This window comes from Microcebus murinus, chromosome 22 (assembly GCF_040939455.1).
Source record: "Microcebus murinus isolate Inina chromosome 22, M.murinus_Inina_mat1.0, whole genome shotgun sequence".
Taxonomy (NCBI): Eukaryota; Metazoa; Chordata; class Mammalia; order Primates; family Cheirogaleidae; genus Microcebus; species Microcebus murinus.
Genome location: NC_134125.1, coordinates 14,830,147 through 14,850,184, shown reverse-complemented (window position 1 = coordinate 14,850,184; position 20,038 = coordinate 14,830,147). Strand labels below are relative to the sequence as shown.

General features: G+C 48.9%; 2 protein-coding genes and 1 long non-coding RNA gene across 6 annotated transcripts in view; 2 read left to right on the top strand and 1 right to left on the bottom strand.

Annotated features, from left to right (window-relative positions):
• Positions 1-5,554, top strand: part of OASL (2'-5'-oligoadenylate synthetase like) — a 14,203-nt gene extending 8,649 nt beyond the window's left edge. The window contains exons 5-6 of one of the 2 annotated variants that reach the window (XM_012756644.2): positions 2,496-2,643; positions 4,200-5,554. In XM_012756644.2, coding sequence (XP_012612098.2) covers positions 2,496-2,643; positions 4,200-4,688 — 637 coding nt within the window. In that variant the 3' untranslated portion in view covers positions 4,689-5,554. Of the gene's footprint in view, positions 1-2,495; positions 2,644-3,307; positions 3,433-4,199 lie in introns of those variants that run through there. The other variant, XM_075996621.1, reaches the window with a different exon arrangement.
• LOC142863476 (uncharacterized) overlaps positions 1-8,017 on the bottom strand; it is a 10,997-nt gene extending 2,980 nt beyond the window's left edge. The window contains exon 1 of the long non-coding RNA XR_012914257.1: positions 7,930-8,017. This is a non-coding gene — a long non-coding RNA (uncharacterized LOC142863476). The remainder of the gene's footprint in view (positions 1-7,929) is intronic.
• C22H12orf43 (chromosome 22 C12orf43 homolog) lies at positions 7,930-20,038 on the top strand. Of its 3 annotated transcripts, none has more exons than XM_012756646.3 (6): positions 7,930-8,138; positions 13,313-13,355; positions 13,540-13,638; positions 17,383-17,456; positions 18,400-18,490; positions 19,044-20,038. In XM_012756646.3, exons 1-6 carry the CDS (start codon positions 7,994-7,996, stop codon positions 19,393-19,395), a joined length of 804 nt encoding a protein of 267 aa, XP_012612100.2. In that variant the 5' UTR covers positions 7,930-7,993; the 3' UTR covers positions 19,396-20,038. The 3 variants fall into 3 exon arrangements, with proteins under 3 accessions (XP_012612100.2, XP_012612099.2, XP_075852737.1); XM_012756645.3 differs by having other exon boundaries at positions 19,041-20,038; XM_075996622.1 differs by lacking the exon at positions 18,400-18,490 and having other exon boundaries at positions 19,041-20,038.

The window sequence follows — 20,038 nt, the reverse complement described above, 5'->3', positions numbered from 1 at the left end:
CACACTGTTTTATTTCAATCTGCAAACAACATAAAGAGGTGATGACTTCTGATGCCAAACCAGGCAAGTAACAGTAAAGGAACACAAAAAATATTAACAACGAAATCATTAAAGAAACAAATATTTCACATTTCACATCAGTGCTTTGGCAGTATTGGCAAGCATTTCTGGCCAACCGCTTACAACAGCAGGCATCTGGAGAACCCCTTAGCTCTTAGCAAAAGGACAACCACATTTTCTCCCTAAAAGCTAACATTCTAAGTCACTCCACACCACACTGTTCTACCCAGCAGACTTTTGTAAACCTGATCATAAGACGTAACTAGGTATTGTGCGTGCTTACAATGAAAACTAACTCAAAACAAAACAGAGAGTGGCAGACAAGTAAACAAAGTTTCCAGTAAGGCATCAGGAGATCACTGCTGGCTGGGCCCTTCATTTTACCAGCCCTTCATTTTACCATGTATCTCATGGATCCACAGAACTTAGCATACAGTAGGTGCCACATAAATGCTCGCTGCTCTGGCACACGCTGAGCACAGCCTCCACCTGATCCCTCAGGAGTTGGTGGACAAACACCCCGGCTCCCTCGCCCCTCTGGTGGAAGGACCCTGGGCCCCATCCACACTGCTTCCCGGAGATCCCCTCCGGCTGACCACGGTGGTCACGACCTTGACACTCACCCCTTATTGGCTGCCACCTGTCCCCTGTCCTGCTGTCCCACTCCCTCATTAGTGCCTCCCGGAATCTGCTTCCAAATAAAGCAAATCCTCACCTGGGGATCTGTCCCTGGGAGCCAGCCTGGACGTTACGTTAGAAGCTCTAGGCCAGTGCAATGTCACAAGGATGTTTACTGTTCCGTTATGTGATCATTGGGTCTTTTTTTTTTTTTTTTTTTGCAAGAGAGAAAAGACAGGTCTCCGTATGAAAAAAGGATTTATTATCACGATGCCCAAAACATTGAAGTTGGGAAATCATCGGCGCCTGAGACTCCCTCTCTCTCTGTTACTCTCTGTCATGGCCCACGAGCCCTTCTCTCTCCACACCTGTCCTGCCCCTCTGCCTCCCGGGGGATGAGAGACCTCCATCAGTCCCGTGTCCAAACCCCAGAGGAAACCAGTTTGATCACTGGGCACAAGTCCTGTTCATTGGGTCACCTGGTAGGTCACCTGCCTGCCAACAGAATAGAATGGGCCACTTTGGGCCAGGTAACCCCCACCCCATGGGACAGGCTGGCGCTGTCGCCTGACTCTTTCATGGCGGACTATTCCAGGGAGTAGGAGAAGTTGGGAGGAGCAAGCCTGGAGCCTGGTGTGGCCTGTTCACTCCAGTAGCCTGTATCATGTTCTATCACATAATAACGTCGCAGCTCCCTCCCAAGCCACAAGCTCCTGGAGTGCAAAAGCGGGGTCTCAATCGTGGGCTTGGCATCCAACACATGCGGTCATCCCAAGTGGCCCAAGCAGGTCATGCCACCCCCTTCCAGCCAATATCTTTTAAAATATTCATTCAACGTTTATCTAGAGGAGAGACACTTAGAGGCAGCCCAAACTCTTCTCCATTGTGGGTAAGAACTCCATTTACTGGCTGTGAGAACCTAGAGGGGTCTGTGCCTCAGTTTGCTCATCTGTTAAATGGGGATGATAACAGCAACAACAACAATAATAATAATAGTCCCGGCCAGGCAAGGTGGCCCACGCCTGTAATCCCAACACTTTGGGAGGACGAGGGCGGGAGGATCGCTTGAGCCCAGGAGTTTGAGACCAACCTGAGCAAGAGCGAGACTCCGTCTCTTAAAAAAATAGAAAAATTAGCCAGGTGCTGTGGCATGAGCCTGTAGTCCCAGCTACTCAAGAGGGTGAGACAAGAGGCTTGCTTGAGCCCAGGGGTTGGGGGCTGAGCTAGGCTGACACTACTGCACTCTAGCCAGGGCAACAGAGGAAGACCCTGTCTTAAAAAAAAAAAAAAAATATATATATATATATATATATATATATATATATATATATATATATATAATAGTCCCTACCTTATAGAATTGCTTAAGGATTAAAATCGATTAATTCACGAAGGGTTTGGCCCAGTGCTTCAATAAATGTCAGTAGTCGGTGGGTGGCGGGGTCTCACCACTATCCAAAGCAATTCTGCAGCTCTAAGCCCAAACTCATAGCCTGCTGGGAACTTAAAAGGCCCCCCGCCTGAGTGGGCATGTGTTATAGCTCCAGTTGCCTCTTAGGCCTCCTTCTCCCCAACCCCCCAAATTCCTTGCAAACACCTCTCGTGCTCTCTCTGAGACAAATTCTTGGAACTCTGATCGTCTCCATCCTGTTGCTCTGCAGCGGTGTTTTGGGGCCCTCCTGCGCTGACGCTGACGGCCCTGGGCTCTGGGCACAGCGGGAGCGCAGGGGCTGGAGTAGATGACGGCTGAGAAGGCTCCGTGGCGGCTTGCAAGCCTCCAAACCCCGGAGCCTGGGCACCCTCTCCCTGTGTTGCAGGCCCATCATCCTGGACCCAGCTGACCCCACCCACAACGTGGCGGAAGGGTACAGATGGGACATCGTTGCCCAGAGAGCCGCCCAGTGCCTGAAACAGGACTGTTGCTATGACGACAGTGAGGCGCCTGTCCGCAGCTGGAACGTGAAGGTGACCGGGTCCCCTCCAGGTGGTCAAGGGCTTGCAGCTAGGGAGGACAGGCCGTTAGGTCAGACAGGTTGAGGCTCGCCTGCAGCACCCACCCGCTCTGTGAGCTCGGGAAAGTTCTATGGCTCTCTGAGCCTCAGGTTCCTTATGTTTAAATTCTTGTTCTCGTTTTCTTTCTGTTTCCTGTAACCAGTGGGAGAATCAGTCCCGTGCTCCTGGCCGCCCTCCGCATGAGCTGAGTACGGTGGGGTCAACTCGGTCAGCTGTTTTGTGCTGGCACTGAGCTTGGGGCTGGTGGGGCTGGGGCCTAGGGACAACGCGGTGCAGAAATACTGGGACATGGCCCTGACCCTCAAGGAATTCACCCTAGGTTGTTAGGAAACAAGCCCCTGAAACAAAATTTGCACAAAACTGCTACAGAGAATTACCAGAGAAGACAAGATACTCAGATAACAAAAAGTGCCCAGTAACATTATGTGATGCCAAACCTACAGGATAGACAAAGATCATAATAATCTATTTTATTCACATGGCACTTTATAATCTGCAAAATGCTTGTCCAGGGACTGTCTCCATTGATCTTGATGGACAATTCTGCAAAGTACGAAAGTCAAATGTTATCATTATGTTTATTATTATTATTATTATTTTTACTGCCATTTTACAGAAGAGGAAACTGAGGTTCAGAGTGGTTAATTAACTAAGGTCACACAGCTAAGAGGCAGCAGGACCAGGATTCACACCCAGGTCTTTGTGGGGCTCTGGAAACAGAGAATAAATGTTTTCTGAAGTCACCAGAGAAGATTCCTTGAAGAAGTTAGAGGTTGAGGTGAGAGCCCTAAAGGCCAGGGAGTGGGATGCTCAAGACAGAAGGTGCTCCAGATCGAGGGCCGGGGTGGGGGCTCAGGGACACAGGATGGGAGGTGGAGATAAGCAAGGTGTGTGCAGGAACAAGAGATTGTGCTGCTTGGAGCACGAGGCAGAAGCAAAATCAGCTGTATGCTAAGGTATACAGATTACAAATGGGGGACCCACCAATGGGCTCTGTATTTTTCCCAAATACAAAAACCATTGCACAATGATTTTTACTTGGCAAATCAGAAGACTTGGCAATGCTGGGCGAGAGGCCCCGCCCTCCCCAGCATCCTCCAGGCGGTGCCCTCCAGCCACCTGGCAATCTCGGGCCCCAGGGAGCACCGCCTCTTGGAGGTGGCCAGAACACAGACTCCGGAGTGTCACCAAATCCGCTTCACACACCCACTGTGCTCCCCACTCCCTTTGGGACTGACTGCTTAGTAAGTTACTTAAACCTTGCTTGGCCACAATTTCCTCATCTGTAAAATGGGTATAGCAGTAGACCCGACCTCCCAGAGCTCCTGTGAGAATAAAATGTGTTAAGAGTACGCAGGGTGCCCAAGACAGGCCCTGGAAAGTGGGTGGCACTCCCAAAATGCTCACTGCTGCTGCTGCTGCTATTGAAAAGACAAGGACAGGGGAAGGGAACTTTTGCACGTGAGACAGAGAAGTGTGGACTGAACCCCTCTCCTTCTCCCTTCCAGATGGCACAAGACATCGAGGTGACAGTGGAGCGGTGGGGCTTCCCAGATTTGACCCTGTGGGTGAGCCCTTATGAGCCCATAAAGACGATTAAAGAGAAAATCCAGGGGAGCCGAGCCTTCTTCGGCCTGCAGCGTCTGTCCTTCCAGGAGCCCGGCGGCGACAGGCAGCTCCTCAAAAGTCGCAGCTGCTTGGCCGATTATGGGATCTTCTTCCCCATCCGCATCTACCGGCTGGAGACCACGGCCGCGGAGATGCAGGTGTTCGTGAAGAAGCCGGATGGCGGGAGCCACGCCTATGCCATCGAGCCCAGCAGTTCCGTCTGGCACCTGAAAAAGCAGGTTGAATACCGGCAGGCGCTGCCTCCCGCGCAGCAGCAGCTGCAGTTCCAAGGCGAGGTCCTGCAGGACGAGCGGTGTCTGGGCAGCTATGGCATCCAGGACAGCGACACGCTCGTCCTCTCCGCGAAGCCTCCGCTTCCAGCCAGCTAGTTTCCTCTGGGAAACGTCTCTGTGCGCGGCTACCCTCTAATGCAGAATCCATGCTATCAGCCACCCTTCCAGTCCTCTTCCGGGGAGGGCCCCGGGCTTCACCAGCGTTACAAATAGTTACCCTCGCCCTGCCGGTGGGGGAATAGGGAGGAGAGACGAAATGTGCAAACAGGCGATGGCCAGGCCACACGCAAAAATAGAATTCTGACCCACAATCTTCTGCAGCCACCAAGTCCTGCAAACCATCAGGACTTGGCCAAAAACTGCCCGCTTTGCTAATTCCCCACCCTAGCCCTACCCTGCTTCCAATTTAGGAACAACCAGAGAAAGCCAAATAAGCGCCACAAACTACCCAGGTGATTAGCCCAGCTCCTAGTAAGCAATGCTGACAGCTTCTCCACACCAACAACCTGGATCAGGAGATACCTGAAGCCTCCCCCATTTTCTGCTAGAAAAACTGCCCGTTCCCCTGCCTGCTGTTGAGCCTCTCTGTCCAAGGCAAGGGATGGTGGCTGGCTCCTTTGCAAACAGCAAGTTGGACATAAACAGCCTTTGTTGTGGCTCACACCTGTAATTCCAGCACTTCGAAGGAGGATCACTTGAGGCTGGGAATTTGAGATCAGCCTGGGCAACACAGCATGACCCCATCTCTAAAAAAAAATTTTTTTTTTTTTGCTTTTAATTAGCTGGGCTTGGTGGAACGTGCCTATAACAGCTACTCAGGAGACTGAGGCAAGAGGATCACTTGAACCTAGGAGTTCAAGGTTGCAGTAAACTATGATCACATCACTGTACTCCAGCCTGGGTGACAGAGGGAGACTCTGTCTGTAAGAAACAAAATAAAACCAAAAAAAAAAAAAAAAAAAGGACAGGCTTTCTTTGCTTGTTCTCATTTGGGTGCTCTCTTTGCTTATTTCCACAGGTGCTAATTCTGTCCTAGTGGTTCTTGCATAATCATTTGAGCTTCTGAACTCTGGGAAATGAGGACTAGGGGGAAACAGACCAAAAGGGCAATGTCTGGGAGACTGAGGATGATGCCATATAAAAATTCACCTCAACTCCGAAACCCACACACAAACAGTACATAATAGTCCAGAATCTTTAGGAAGATAATACCATCTTTATTATCAAAGGATGTCACGTAATCAGATTTATTCCAAACAACGAATAAAAAGTTTCTTTTTGCCCTGCTTTCTGGTGGACTACTATTGCAGTTCCCAAATAAACTCTTTTGTTTTTTAGAATAAATCTCTCTGTTATTTTACATTGATAATTTCAACATCTGATTTTTTTTTTTTTTTTACAAATGAGGCAATTTATTAACCCAGCATCATTTGTTCTAATGCTTTTTTTTTTTTTTTTTTTTCTGAGACAGAGTCTCACTTTGTTGCCCAGGCTAGAGTGAGTGCCGTGATATCAGCCTAGCTCACAGCAACCTCAAACTCCTGGGCTCAAGCGATCCTCCTGCCTCAGCCTCCCGAGTAGCTGGGACTACAGGCATGCACCACCATGCCATAAAAATATATATACAATTTTTTGTATATATATTTTTAGTTGGTCAATTAATTTCTTTCTATTTTTAGTAGAGATGGGGGGGGGTCTCGCTCAGGCTGGTTTCGAACTTCTGACCTCGAGCAATCCACCCGCCTCGGCCTCCCAGAGGTCTAGGATTACTGTTCTAATGCTTCTTGTTGGCAGCTGCCACCTGTCCAGCGATTCTGTCCAGAACATATGATTTTTGAAAGGACACAAACATTCAGACCATAGCAGTCAACTCCCTCTTTTTTGGAATAATAATAATTTTAAAAAGCCCAAGGCGAGAGAGTTTATTTTAATAAAGTTTTTTGTTAGTTTGTTTTTAGAGTTGGAGTCTGTGTTGCCCAGGCTGCAGAGCAGTAGCTATTCTCAGGTGCAATCATAGTGTACTACAGCCTCAAACTCCTGGCTCAGGTGATCCTCCTGCCTCAGGTTCCCAAGTAGCTGGGACCACAGGCACATACCTCCTCGCCTGACCTTAATAAAGTTTTTGACACACTCATCTTCAAAGACAAAGCATGAAACAAAGCATTGCAGAAACAAATAAAAGTACTTTTGTCCATTCTTCACTGTGGAGTATCTTAACCATAGATTCTAATGTTTTGGTCTTGGGTCCTAGGAGTCAGAAATTTTATTTTTTTTTATTTTTATTTTTTTTTTGAGACAGAGTCTCACTTTGTTGTCCAGGCTAGAGTGAGTGCCGTGGCGTCAGCCTAGCTCACAGCAACCTCAAACTCCTGGGCTCAAGCAATCCTCCTGCCTCAGCCTCCCGAGTAGCTGGGACTACAGGCATGCGCCACCATGCCCGGCTAATTTTTTATATATATCAGTTGGCCAATTAATTTCTTTCTATTTTATAGTAGAGACGGGGTCTCGCTCTTGCTCAGGCTGGTTTTGAACTCCTGACCTTGAGCAATCCGCCCGCCTCGGCCTCCCAAGAGCTAGGATTACAGGCGTGAGCCACAGCGCCCGGCCAGAAATTTTATTTTTTAAGTTCCCCAGATGTTTCCTATGTGTAGACAGAGTTGAGAAGTCCTGGGCCAGAAAACTAGAATCTTTCTCAGACCAAACTATGAATCTGAATCACCTAGGACAGTGCCTCTCAAACTTTAATATGCACACAAATCCCCACGAGATCTTGTCAAAATGCAGATTCGGATTCAGTAGTTGTGTGGCAGAGCCCAGCACTCTGCATTTCTAACAAGCTCCCAAGTGTTATAGATGCTGCTGGTTCATGGACTACTCTCTGAGTAGCAAGGCCCCCAGGGCTAGGCTATTCAAGCAAATACAGATTCCTGGGTCCCACCTGTCAGGGATTCTGATTTGGTTAGTCTTTTGTGAGACCCAAAAGTCTGCAGTTTAACAAACTCCCTAAGGTGTTTCTGATGCCCAGGTAGATTTGGGAATTACTAGACTAGATTAGATTAGACTAGACTAGATTTAGATTAATGTCTAAACTACATAGCATTAAAATCTGGAAACAAACTCTGGTTCTATTATTAACTCCTTGTGTGATCTCAGGGGATTTCCCTGCCCGTCTGTAGGTCTCTTTATCAAGAAAAGAGTGGGGAAATTGATCTCTTAGGCCCTTCTAGTCCTCATCTTTGAGAACCGCCTACCCCCCCCACAGGACAGTTCATGGCCTATGGTGGCACGAGTCTGCGAACTACAATGCCCACAATGCCCCGCGCTTCTCCGCTCTTACGTGAGGTCGTGCGGTAGGGGTCGATAATGGAGGCATTCCCCACAATCTCTTGCGGTGGCCCAAGATGGCGGCGCTCAATGGCGCCATGAGGGATTCGGATAACAGCAGTAGCAGCAGCGATGCGGAGGAGCTGGCTCGGTGTCGCGAGGCGGCGATGCCGGCCTGGGGCTTGGAGCAGCGCCCGCGGGGGCCGGAGGAACCAAGAGCCGGTAGGGGACTGTGTTCAGGGAAGGCGTAGGATCCTCTCCTGGGACCTGAGAGGATGGATGGTGCAGAGAGTCACTGGGACTCTTTTTTTTTTTTGAGACAGAGTCTCACTTTGTTGCCCAGGCTAGAGTGAGTGCCATGGCGTCAGCCTAGCTCACAGCAACCTCAAACTCCTGAGCTCATGCAGTCCTTCTGCCTCAGCCTCCCGTGTAGCTGGGACTACAGGCATGCGCCACCATGCCTGGCTAATTTTTTCTATGTATATTAGTTGGCCAATTAATTTCTTTCTATTTATAGTAGAGACGGGGTCTCGCTCTTGCTCAGGCTGGTTTCGAACTCCTGACCTGGAGCAATCCGCCTGCCTCGGCCTCCCAGAGTGCTAGGATTACAGGCATGAGCTACCACGCCTGCCTGGGACTCTACTTTCTTCCCCGAGAGAGCTCCAGGGACTGGGAGGGGTTCAGACAGGTGCAGCAAGGAGGGTTGTTTCATTATCTCAGTCGAGGAAACTGAGGCACCGAAATGTCTCTTGACTCTGCTTCCTTCTGTCTGTTCTCACTGCCACACCCTGGTAAGGCCGCCACCTCTTGGAGATGACTGTGACAGCTTGCTTGCATTATTCCAGCATCCAGCCTTTCCCTGCCTTCAACACATTCTCCTACCCTGAGGTTGCCAATGAGTTGTGTCCATTGCATAAGACTTGACTGTGGCTCCCTAGTACCCTGGGAATAAATCCAAAATCCTTCAACATAAGGATGCCTAATCATGGATGGAATCTGGTGGGTCCTTGAATTTGGAATGGAAAATTATTGCATCTTTACTTTTCATTCATTACCCTCCAACTGGACTTTAGCATCTCTTTCCATCATGCTTGTGAGCAACTAAGCCACAGTAGTTTTGGCAATACCTGTTACTTTATCCCAAACGGAAGTCACAGATTTTCATATCTCATTTACTATCTTTGCAGATATATCAGTATATCATTTTGTTGATAAAAAGACATTGAGAAAAAAGTCAATTTACACTTATTGCTACTTTAAAATTGCACTAATTTTAAGATCCGTCTTTAGATCTTATTGAATGCATTAATAAATAAGCACACATACTAATATCACAAATGTGGTTTACTATTATAATAACTAAATTTCAGTATCATTGGTTTTCTTTGTAATCCTATATGTTGCATTTTATGCACTTAAAACATTCTGAGAAAGGAACCAGGCTTCACTAGGCTGTTAGAGGTGAATATGGCAAAGAAAGGTTAAGAACCTCTGTGTTTCTTTAAAAGGACCTACAAGCCATTTGATGTTCCATTCACTGCCTGCCTCTCCCTTGCCACTCTCCTACCACAGTGCACTTCCAGTAAGTAGGCTCCAAGGCCAGGCGCGGTGGCTCACACTTGTAATCCTAGCATTCTGGGAGCTGAAGCGTGAGGATCACTCAAGGTCAGGAGTTCGAAACCAACCTGAGCAAGAGCGAGACCCTGTCTCTACTAAAAATAGAAATTAGCTGGACAACTGAAAACATATATAGAAAAAATTAGCCAGGCATGGTGGCGCATGCCTGTAGTCCCAGCTACTCGGGAGGCTGAGTAGAAGGATCGCTTGAGCCCAGAAGTTTGAGGTTGCTGTGAGCTCAGCTGATGCCATGGCACTCTAGCCCGGGCAACAGAGTAAGACTCTGTCTCAAAAAAAAAAAAAAAGTAGGCTCCAGACCATACTGTGCCTTCTCACCTTTGAGCATCATAACTGCAGTTTTCTCTGCAAGTTCTATATGGATCTGCCTTTCCATCTCCATTACTCACTGGCAGTGACAACTTAGGCAGAGTACTTAAATGTCGCTGTACCTAAATTTCCTCGTCTGTACAGTGGAGATAATGGTAGTGCTCCCCCCCCCATAATGTTGAGAGATGCATCTACAGTGCTTGATGTATATTACAGGCCCAATAAATTGTGGCCAATATGTGCTTGGCCTCTCTACATGTACTGCTTTCCCCTCCTGCCTCACTTTTGCTCATCCTTTAATCCAACTGAGGCACTACCTCTTTGAGAGTTATTTGCTTCACAAATATTTACTGAGTGAGAGGCTATGTGATGTGAACTTCATGAAGACTAGAACCTGGCCTATCTCTCCACCACAACATCCTCATGGCTTGACATGGTACCAAGAAAAAAGTTCTTAAATGAATGAACTTGCCCAAAAGTCACCTCTAATGAACGAGGGGACCAGGATTCCAGCAGACTCCCAGTCCAGTTGCTTCTGCCTTGACAGAATGGATTTCCTATGTGGCAGTGTTAAGACGACTTGATATTAAGTGCTGGTCTGGGACAAATAACATAATTTTGGGGAGTAGCAGTTTCCTCATCTGTAAAACTCCTAGGGTTGTTGTGAGTCTCAAACATGAACCAACATGTGCAAAGATATGCTCATGAGAAGTATCCAAGGTACTAGCTTTACAACTCATTGTTTTTGTGACATCATAAATCTCCTGCTGATCACAGTAGATGTAGCTGCCGATAATAAGTGCTGTTATTTATCAAGCACCTGTTGTGTGCCAGGCAAGATGTTGAGCATTTGGAGTATATTCTTGGGTGATTTGAATAATAGCCACCAGGAGTTGAGAATTCACTGTGTGCCCCCATTCTAAATATTGCATTTGTTATCTGGTTTAATCTTTCCAGCAGCACCACAAAGAGGGTAAAAAAGGAAGAAAAAAAGTTTACAATAAAAATTAGGTGTTGGCCAGGCGCGGTGGCTCACACCTGTAATCCTAGCTCTCTGGGAGGCCGAGGCGGGAGGATTGTTCGAGGTCAGGAGTTCGAAACCAGCCTGAGCAAGAGCGAGACCCCGTCTCTACTATAAATAGAAAGAAATTAATTGGCCAACTGATATATATATATATATATATATATAAAATTAGCCGGGCATGGTGGCGCATGCCTGTAGTCCCAGCTACTTGGGAGGCTGAGGCAGGAGAATCTCCTGGCATGAGCCCAGGAGATTGAGGTTGCTGTGAGCTAGGCTGATGCCACGGCACTCACTCTAGCCTGGGCAACAAAGCGAGACTCTGTCTCAAAAAAAAATGAAGAAAGCTGATGCTCATAAAGGTGAAGTAACTTGGCCAAGGTCATCCAGTTTGTAAGTGGTAGACCCAGACGTAAAGCCAGACCTGTCTGACTCCCGAGTCCACACTCTTCATTGCTGTCGCGGCACTCCCTGGCATGGAGAAGTGTCTGTTATAGGCAAAACTCCTTCCCCTTAGTCTATGACTATGTGCAAATATAGGTCATTATTTTATTTATAGTAGACCCTCTAGATACAGCTCTTAAATCCAGTGATGAGGAACTGGTCACTTTAATTTTAGGGTAGCATGTACTTTGATTTATTCGTCTAACATTTATTTCTAACTGAGGCACTTTTTCAGAAGTTGGGGATACAAAGAGAAAAAGAGGGAGACCATGTACCCAAGTAGCGTCCATATCCAGGGAGGAGGTGGACATGGAAACAAAGCATCCAAAACACTAAGTCTGGAAAGTTGGCAGTCTTAGCCCTATTTTATAGATGAGAAAACAAAGGCTCAGGGAGCTAACGTGCCATGCCCAGGGTCACACAGCTTGACGGTGGCAGAGCCAGGACTCAACTGAAGTGTTTCCTTCCAGGATCTAATACTGTTTCCGTTCCGTGACAGTTCTCGATTCATTGCTCAGTAGTCATGACGGCGGAGATACCCTTCCTGCTTGTGACTATGCGCTCAAGAAGAGAGACCAAGTCTTTAAAGAGTGTCTGTCCAGGCCCCCACGTTATGCAACTGCAAGAGCATCAGGTGCTTTTTGCATTCTGTATTGTGCTCCAGAGCACATTGACATGGACCACAAGGTTCTAGGACACAGACACAGTGTGTATATACAATGACACAGACCCAGCAGTGCCCCCTAGAGTTGTTTAATACACCTCGGCCCTCCACTGGGCCCAAGTTACCAGGTGTCTGTTTTGTTCAGTCAGCTCTTTAAATACACAGGCCCATTTTGTCCTGTTACTCAAGTCAGAAACTCAGAGGCATCGTTCCTCGTTTCTCACGCCTACCCTGCAGCCAGCCCGTCAGCGGATCCTGTTGACTCTGTCTTTAAAATGCATCTATCCAGAATCCAACCACTTCTTACCTCCTCAATGACTGCAGCCAACTCTCTGTTTTGCCCTTGGTCCCCAGGTGATCTTGCTTCACACCACAACCGGAGATGTGCTATGAAAACCTAAGTCAGTTCATGTCCTTCCTCTGCTCAGTCCTCCCGGGCTCCTCATCTTCCTTAAAGCCCAGGTCCTGCCATTGGCCCACACGTGGGGGCCGTCTGTGATCTGGCCCCCATCTCTGCTGCTCCCCAGTTGTAAATGCACCAGGCAGGCTCCTGCCTCAGGGCCTTTGCACATGCTCTTCCCTCCACCTGGAAGACTCCCCCAGATAGCAGCGGGGCTCACTCCCTCACCCAAATCTCTGTTCATCAGTGAAGCTCTCTCTACCCACCTTCATACAGGGATACCCCAGCACCCCCACCTTCCTCCCCTGCTTTTTTTTTTTCATGTATTTTCTGTTACCCAATTTTATATTTTGTGTGTGTGTGTGAGAGAGAGAAATATCTCTTTCTACCAACTAGAATGGAAGCTCCATGAAGATAGGGATATTTGATGAGGTTGTTCAGCATCTAGAGCACCTGGTTGCTAATGGGCATTCTGCATTTAGTTGAATGAATGTCCACCGGGCCGGGCATCCCCAGTGTTTTGGCTTAAGAAATGTGATCAGCATAAAGAGTCACCTTCTCTCTCTTTCACAGTATTTAGCTCACAGCTGGGCACACAGTAGTCACTCATTAAATTGTGCAATCAGATTACACTTAGACTTGCCTGTTCAGCATCGAGGGTAAGGTGGGGGGCCTGGAGCCAGCCAGACGCCTGAGTCCTTGTCCAACTCTGTGCTTAATAGCTATCTGACTCTGGCCAAGTTATTTTATCTTTCTTTGATGTTTCTTCTTCTATAAATGGGGATGATAGTGATCCCTCTAATGGGGTTGCTGGGAAGATTCACTGAGTTATACATGTAAATTGCTTAAGATAGTGCCTGGGGCACACCGGATGTTGTCATCGTTGTTTCCTCTGTAATGCCTCAATTTTCATCTTTCCACAGGAACTGCACGTAACCAGTTGGCAGCCTCCCACCCAAGCCTCAGGTGCGTACCCTGTGGGCTCAAGTTTTCTTTTCATTCATTTCAATACACGTGGCCCCCCTGCATGTGCCAGCTGCCAGGCTAGAGCCCTCGGACATCCAAGTGAACGGAGAGATACATGGTCCCTGCACATGTGGGGGCAGTCTGGGTGCTGGCAGGAAGTGAGGTCCTTTTGTGTGTGTTGTAGGCTTAAGGTGGACGAGCACGAACAAGACGGCAACGAGCTTCAGACCACCCCTGAATTCCGAGCCCACGTGGCCAAGAAACTGGGAGCCTTACTGGACAGGTAACCAAAAGCGTTCTTCCTCTTCTCCTGCCCTTGGTCATTCAAACAGCCACGGCCACGTCAGCCAGAAGGAGTTCAGTGTGTCCGAGCCAGTTCTCTGAACCCCCAAGAAGCAAGAGTTTATTCCTGCCACAAGAGGGCAAGGAAGGGCCAAGTTCTTCTTTCTTGGGTGCTGTCTGTGCCCCAGGCTTGGCGTCAGTTCTTTGTCTCACATTCTTAGCATAGGTTGGAAATACAGTCTGTAAAAGATTCAGGTCAGCATTCCTAAAGTAAGGGCCAGGGAACCCTACCTGTTTGAGTCCACTCGGGCTGCTATAACAAAATACCACAAACTGCCTACCTTATAAACAACAGAAATTTCTTTCTCACATTGCGAAGGCCAAGTCCAAGATCAAGGCATTGGCAGATTCGGAGTCTAGCGAGGGCCTCTTCCCAGTTCATAGGTGGCACCTTCTCACATCCATCCTCTGTATTCTCACATGGCAGAAGGGGTGAGAGGTCTCTCAAGCTTGAGGGTGTAGATGAGGGTGTAGATTCCCTCATCACCTCTCAAAGCCTCCCCCCAACCTTTTAATACCTTGAGGGTAAGGATTTCAATATAAGAATTTGAGGAAGACACAAACATTAAGAGTTAAGCACTAGCCCAAAGCGTGGCCCTAGGAAAAAAAGAGGATCCAGGCCAGGCGCGGTGGCTCACGCCTATTATCCTAGCACTCTGGGAGGCCGAGGCGGGCGGATTGCTCGAGGTCAGGAGTTCGAAACCAGCCTGAGCAAGAGCGAGACCCCGTCTCTACTATAAAATTAGAAAGAAATTAATTGGCTAACTAATATATATATAGAAAAAATTAGCCGGGCATAGTGGCGCATGCCTATAGTCCCAGCTACTCGGGGGGCTGAGGCAGGAGGATCGCTTGAGCCCAGGAAATTGAGGTTACTGTGAGCTAGGCTAGCGCCACGGCACTCACTCTAGCCTGGGCAACAAAGCGAGACTCTGTCTCCAAAAACAAAAGGGGAGGTATCGAACCAGCCAAGAAGTTTGAGAAACACTGCAATCTACACACTTCCATCCATGTGCCTTTGAGGATTGAGGTTCATAATAGTATATTCAAGACTCTAAGAATTATTGTGTTAGGCCGGGTGCGGTGGCTCACGCCTGTAACCCTAGCACTCTGGGAGGCCACGGCAGGCGGATTGCTCAAGGTCGGGAGTTCGAAACCAGCCTGAGCAAGAGCAAGACCCTGTCTCTACTATAAATAGAAAGAAATTAATTGGCCAACTAATATATATATAGAAAAAGTTAGCCAGCCATGGTGACACGTGCCTGTAGTCCCAGCTACTCAGGAGGCTGAGGCAGCAGGATTGCTTGAACCCAGGAGTGTAAGGTTGCTGTGAGTTAGGCTGACACCACAGCACTCACTCTAGCCTGGGCAACAAAGCGAGACTCGTATGTCTCAAAAAAAAAAAAATTGCTGTGGTTAAGAGACCCATGTAACTGTCTAGGCCAGCACTTTCCAAACTCATCTGGCCATAGTGCCTTTGTTTTGTGGAAGATCAGTCAGTTTACCCTGGAACATGTTTGGGGAAACACTGATCTAGATCCATGCCGGACTGGCAGAGCCCTAGCAGGTTTCGGAAGGGAGAGTAGGATTGGGGGCCATCATCCTTACATTTGAAGTAGATAACCAGAAAAGACTAATGAGTCTTCCCAAAGCGGGAACCCACTGCTCTTCTAAGAGACAGAATATCAGGCCAGGGCCCAGTAGCCTGACCGCCTGCAGCGTTAGGGCCAGGCCCCCAGCTCAAGACTGGGAGAAGGGTGGTTAGGAAGATTGGGTGCATTTCAGCCTGTGGGAGCACAGTTTTTCTTCCCGACTCTTTGGCTTCTGGGTGAACAGGGCCCACTGGGCACTGCGGTGAGCCACCAGGGGTGTTTGTGCAGTAGAAATGCAACCGGATGCCAGGCAGCCGGGGTCAGAGTATTCCCTGCAGTGCTTTCGCATTTCTCTGCAAGGACACTTCAGTGATACTGTAGTTGGTCCCTTGCCTTAAATCAGGGTCTCTCCATCTTGGCACTATTGACATCTTTGGCTGGGTAATTCTTTGTCATTGAGGTCTGTCTTTTCCCTCATAGGATGTTTAGCAACGTCCCTGGTCTCTACCCACTAGATGCTAGTAGCACATACCCCACCAGTTGTGACAACCAAACATGTCACCAGATATTGCTAAATGCCCCCGGTGGCCAACGTTGACCTGTGTTGGGTCAGAGACAGGTGCCTGGACAGCACCATCCTCACTTCCTCTCTCCGGGTTGCTCTTCCTAAACAGGGCTCTGGGGGACACCTTTGGAATTTATGGAGGGAAGTTAGGGACAGCACCCAGTGCATTGCTGTGTTTGCTGCGAGGACATTGTTGAGGGCAGATCACAGGGACTTCTCCACCAGCATTTACCAAAGACATGCTTCCTGGTCTCTCTGTGCCTCTAGAGAGATGTCAGAGGTCCTGGGAAGCTTGTTGCTCTTTTTGATGACAGTAATCATCTCTGTCATCATCATAGCTGCCACTTACTGAGCACTTGCTTGTGGCCAGGTTCTGTGCTGAGTGCTTGAGAGCCATTTCTCTCATTTAATCATTGTGACAACCCTAAGACATAGGGGCTATAATCATTCCTAGTGTACAAATGGGAAACAGAGGTTCTAAGAGGTAAAGTCACTTGCCAAAAGGGACAAAACCAGGATTCAAAACCCAGATCTCTGGCCGGGCGCGGTGGCTCACGCCTGTAATCCTAGCACTCTGGGAGGCCGAGGCGGGTGGATTGCTCGAGGTCAGGAGTTCAAAACCAGCCTGAGCAAGACCCCGTCTCTACCAAAATATAGAAAGAAATTAATTGACTAACTAAAAATATATATACAAAAAAAATTAGCCGGGCATGGTGGCGCATGCCTGTAGTCCCAGCTACTAGGGAGGCTGAGGCAGTAGGATCGCTGAGCCCAGGAGTTTGAGGTTGCTGTGAGCTAGGCTGACGCCACGGCACTCACTCTAGCCTGGGCAAGAAAGTGAGACTCTGTCTCAAAAAACAAAACAAAACAAACAAAAAAAAACAGATCTCTGAAGTCTGAATAAAGTCAATGAATTATATCAATTTCAATTTCCTGGTTATAATATTATACTATAGTTACACAGTTATCATTGGGAGAAAGTAGATAGAGAGTATATAGGATTTCTGTATTATTTCTTACAACTGCATGTCAATATACAATTGTCTCAGATTTTTTAAAAATTTAAAAACAAAACAGGTCTGCCCTGCTCTAGAAGCTGATCTCTGAATCAATTCTCTCAATGGATCATATTTCCCTTTTCGTGCTTGCTGCTAGGAAGAACAAAAAGTATGCCCTCTCTAGCAAGCATATAGGACTTCCTGGCCACACTTTCAGCTCTCTCTGTCCCTCCTGCTTTGATTTCTATTTGCCTTATTTGACATTGTATTGATTTTTTTGTACCATGAGTATCTTTAAAACTTCTTCACCACTTTCTGGAATAAAGTGGGCTGTAAGCAAATGAAACACTGCAGTTTGAGTTGTTGGGGGCTGCCTGTATGTACAAGCCCTCTTACCAGGCCAGCGTGCTGTCTGCTTTTGCATTTAAGATCACATGGCCCTACGCCCTCCACTTAAATTTTTTTTTAATTTTTTATAAAAATTATTCTCTAGAGTGTCATGCTAAATCAACCGTCTCCTCTCCACTTAGCATCATTACCATCTCAGAAGCAGTGAAGGAGCCAAGAAAAGCTGAGGTACAGAAAGTCACCTCGGAGGATGATGGTGAGTAGTTATACTATTAATAACAGCTTTCGTTTATTAAGCACCTACTGTGTGCTGTAGCTGGTCAATACAGTTTTGGTCTATTCTTTCATATGCTCAACCTCCGCCGTGAGGCAGGTGTTATGGTGAGATCCCCATTTACAGTCAAGGAAATTGAGGCTCTGAAAAACAATGTCACTTGCCTGGTGACCTCGTGTGTCTAGCCCTGAGCAGGAGCTCTTTATGGCCACACTCCACAGACTCGGCCCTGTGAGTCCGTCTGTCCCAGGCCAACTCATTTGCCACTGTGGAGCCTGCCTTAGGTAAGAGCTCAACTGCTGACTTCTATTTTCTTTTTTCTTTTTTTTTTTAAATTTTTTTTTTTTGAGACAGAGTCTTGCTTTGTTGTCCAGGCTAGAGTGAGTGCCGTGGCGTCAGTCAGCCTAGCTCACAGCAACCTCAAACTCCTGGCTCAAGCAATCCTCCTGCCTCAGCCTCCTGAGTAGCTGGGACTACAGGCATGCACCACCATGCCTGGCTAATTTTTTTAATATATATATCAGTTGGCCAATTAATTTCTTTCTATTTATAGTAGAGACGGGGTCTCGCTCTTGCTCAGGCTGGTTTTGAACTCCTGACCTTGAGCAATCCGCCCGCCTCGGCCTCCCAGAGATCTAGATTACAGGCGTGAGCCACAGCGCCCGGCCTTTTTTTTTAATAAACTACCTTCCAGTGCAATCAACTGCTGACTTCTAGAAGCCTCTGAGGGCTGGCCATGCTGATGTGGCAGCTGGCGTCCCCCCTAGCACCCCGCCCACTGTCACGATCGGGGCTCCAGCACGCCTCTCATCAGAGGGCATCATTTTGCACTTAGGCGACTGGTTCCCAAGTCTGCCTGTGGACTCGGAGGCCCTGGGGCAGGGCTGGCATTTGGCGGTGCTGACTCTGCCCCTTCGAACCTTAGGTTTCCGCCTTTTCTTCACATCCATCCCCGGAGGGCCTGGGAAGGAAGCTTCTCCCAAACCCCGCCGGAAGCGCCAGCCCTCCAGCTCCAGGTGAGAACTTGTCCCCTCCTTGTTGCTTCTCTCCTGTCCTGGCCGGTCACCTGGAATCGCTAGGCAGACTCCCGGCAGGTGCAGGCCACGGAAGGGGCCCTGGCAGGCAGCTCGACGAATGGTACACCCAGCAGGAGGTTGGGGGTGGTTTGGGATGTTCCCTGTTTTGGGGACACCCATCTTGGGCCAGGTGCCTCACTTTATCAGGGCTCTTGAGGGGATGCCAGCTGCCAAGTCGGGTCAGAGGCTTTTGGAAGGCAGCAGTTGAGCCTCCTGAGACATCTCTGTGAGGCCTGGGCTCCATTTAGATGCCCCGTTTTATAGATGACGATACTGAGGGTCAGAGAGGTTAAGGCACTTAACGAGGCCACAGGGCTGGCAAGCAGAGCAGCCGGGGTTGGAACCCAGGTCGGCCTCCCTCCCAAGCCTCAGCTCTCTCCCCACCTGCACCTGCGGCCTCTTTCCGGGGCCCTGAACCGAGGGAGGGGAGTGCGAGCCGCGCTGGGGTCCCGTCCCTGCACCAGCCAACCGGACTGCCCTCCCCTTGCAGCAGCGAGGACAGCGACGAGGAGTGGCGGCGCTGCCGGGAGGCAGCCGTGTCGGCATCCGACATCCTACAGGAGTCCGCCCTGCATGGCCCCGTCGTGGTGGAGGAGGCGGCGGGAAGGAAAAAGAAGAAAAAGAAAGCCAAGAAGGTGGCCGGTGTGGACTCCGCTGCAGCCACCTCGACCGGCGCCGCCAGCGGGGCCACGGGCAGGAAGCAGGAAAAGGAGCCAGGCGAGCTCAACGGGGACCACGTGTCACTTGGGACCAAAAAGAAGAAAAGGAAGAAAAAGGTGAGGAAGGCTGGTGAGCCTTCCCCAGTCCCACCAGCAAAGAGCGCCGCGGCTGAGCCCGCAAACTGACCCCGGCTGTGGGCGCAGGGCCCGGCTAGCTGCTCGGACAGGTGCCCGCCGGGCGCAAGGCGTTTCCACACCCCGCCTCTCTCCAAGTTCAAGGATTTGGCTGGCAAGTGCAGACTCTGCCCATGAGATCCTGGTCGAGATGGGGGCTTGCCCCAGAGTCAGGGCAAGATGTGGCTGTAGGGTGAGAAGCCTGAGCAAGGCCTGCCTCTCTCTGCTCCCACAAGGGCAGGGGCAGACATGTTTACCAGAACATTCCATGGGAATGTTCAGGAAGAAGGAGCCTTCCAGTTATTCAAGATTAGTGGCCAAGTGGTGCAGCTTCCATCTCCCCAGAACTGTCTGAGGTGGGCCAGCGAAGGGACACCTTTCTCCTCCACCCACCTCCTCAGCCTGGCGTGAGAAGCCATCTGTCGACAATGAGGGAACGGGTCCCCATGATGCCACAGCTCGGAGAAACTTTTGTTCCCTCCCCTCAACCCACACAGAGTTTATAGAATTGCCTGAAAGAGAAGAGAGATATTTCCACCCCCTCACCGGTTTTCCAGAATTTTCTTTCTCCACATTTGTGAATTTACTGGGCACAACGGTATCTCTGAGGCACCCAGATTATTGAAAATAAATTGTCAAGAGACCCACAACAAAA

Coding starts and splice junctions, on each gene's coding strand:
- C22H12orf43 (XM_012756645.3), top strand. CDS start 7,994: ATGGCGGCGCTCAATGGCGCCATGAGGGATTCGGATAACAGCAGTAGC. Junction 13,356..13,539: donor GCCTCCCACCCAAGCCTCAG/GTGCGTACCCTG, acceptor TGTGTGTTGTAG/GCTTAAGGTGGACGAGCACG. Junction 18,491..19,040: donor CGCCAGCCCTCCAGCTCCAG/GTGAGAACTTGT, acceptor CTCCCCTTGCAG/CAGCGAGGACAGCGACGAGG.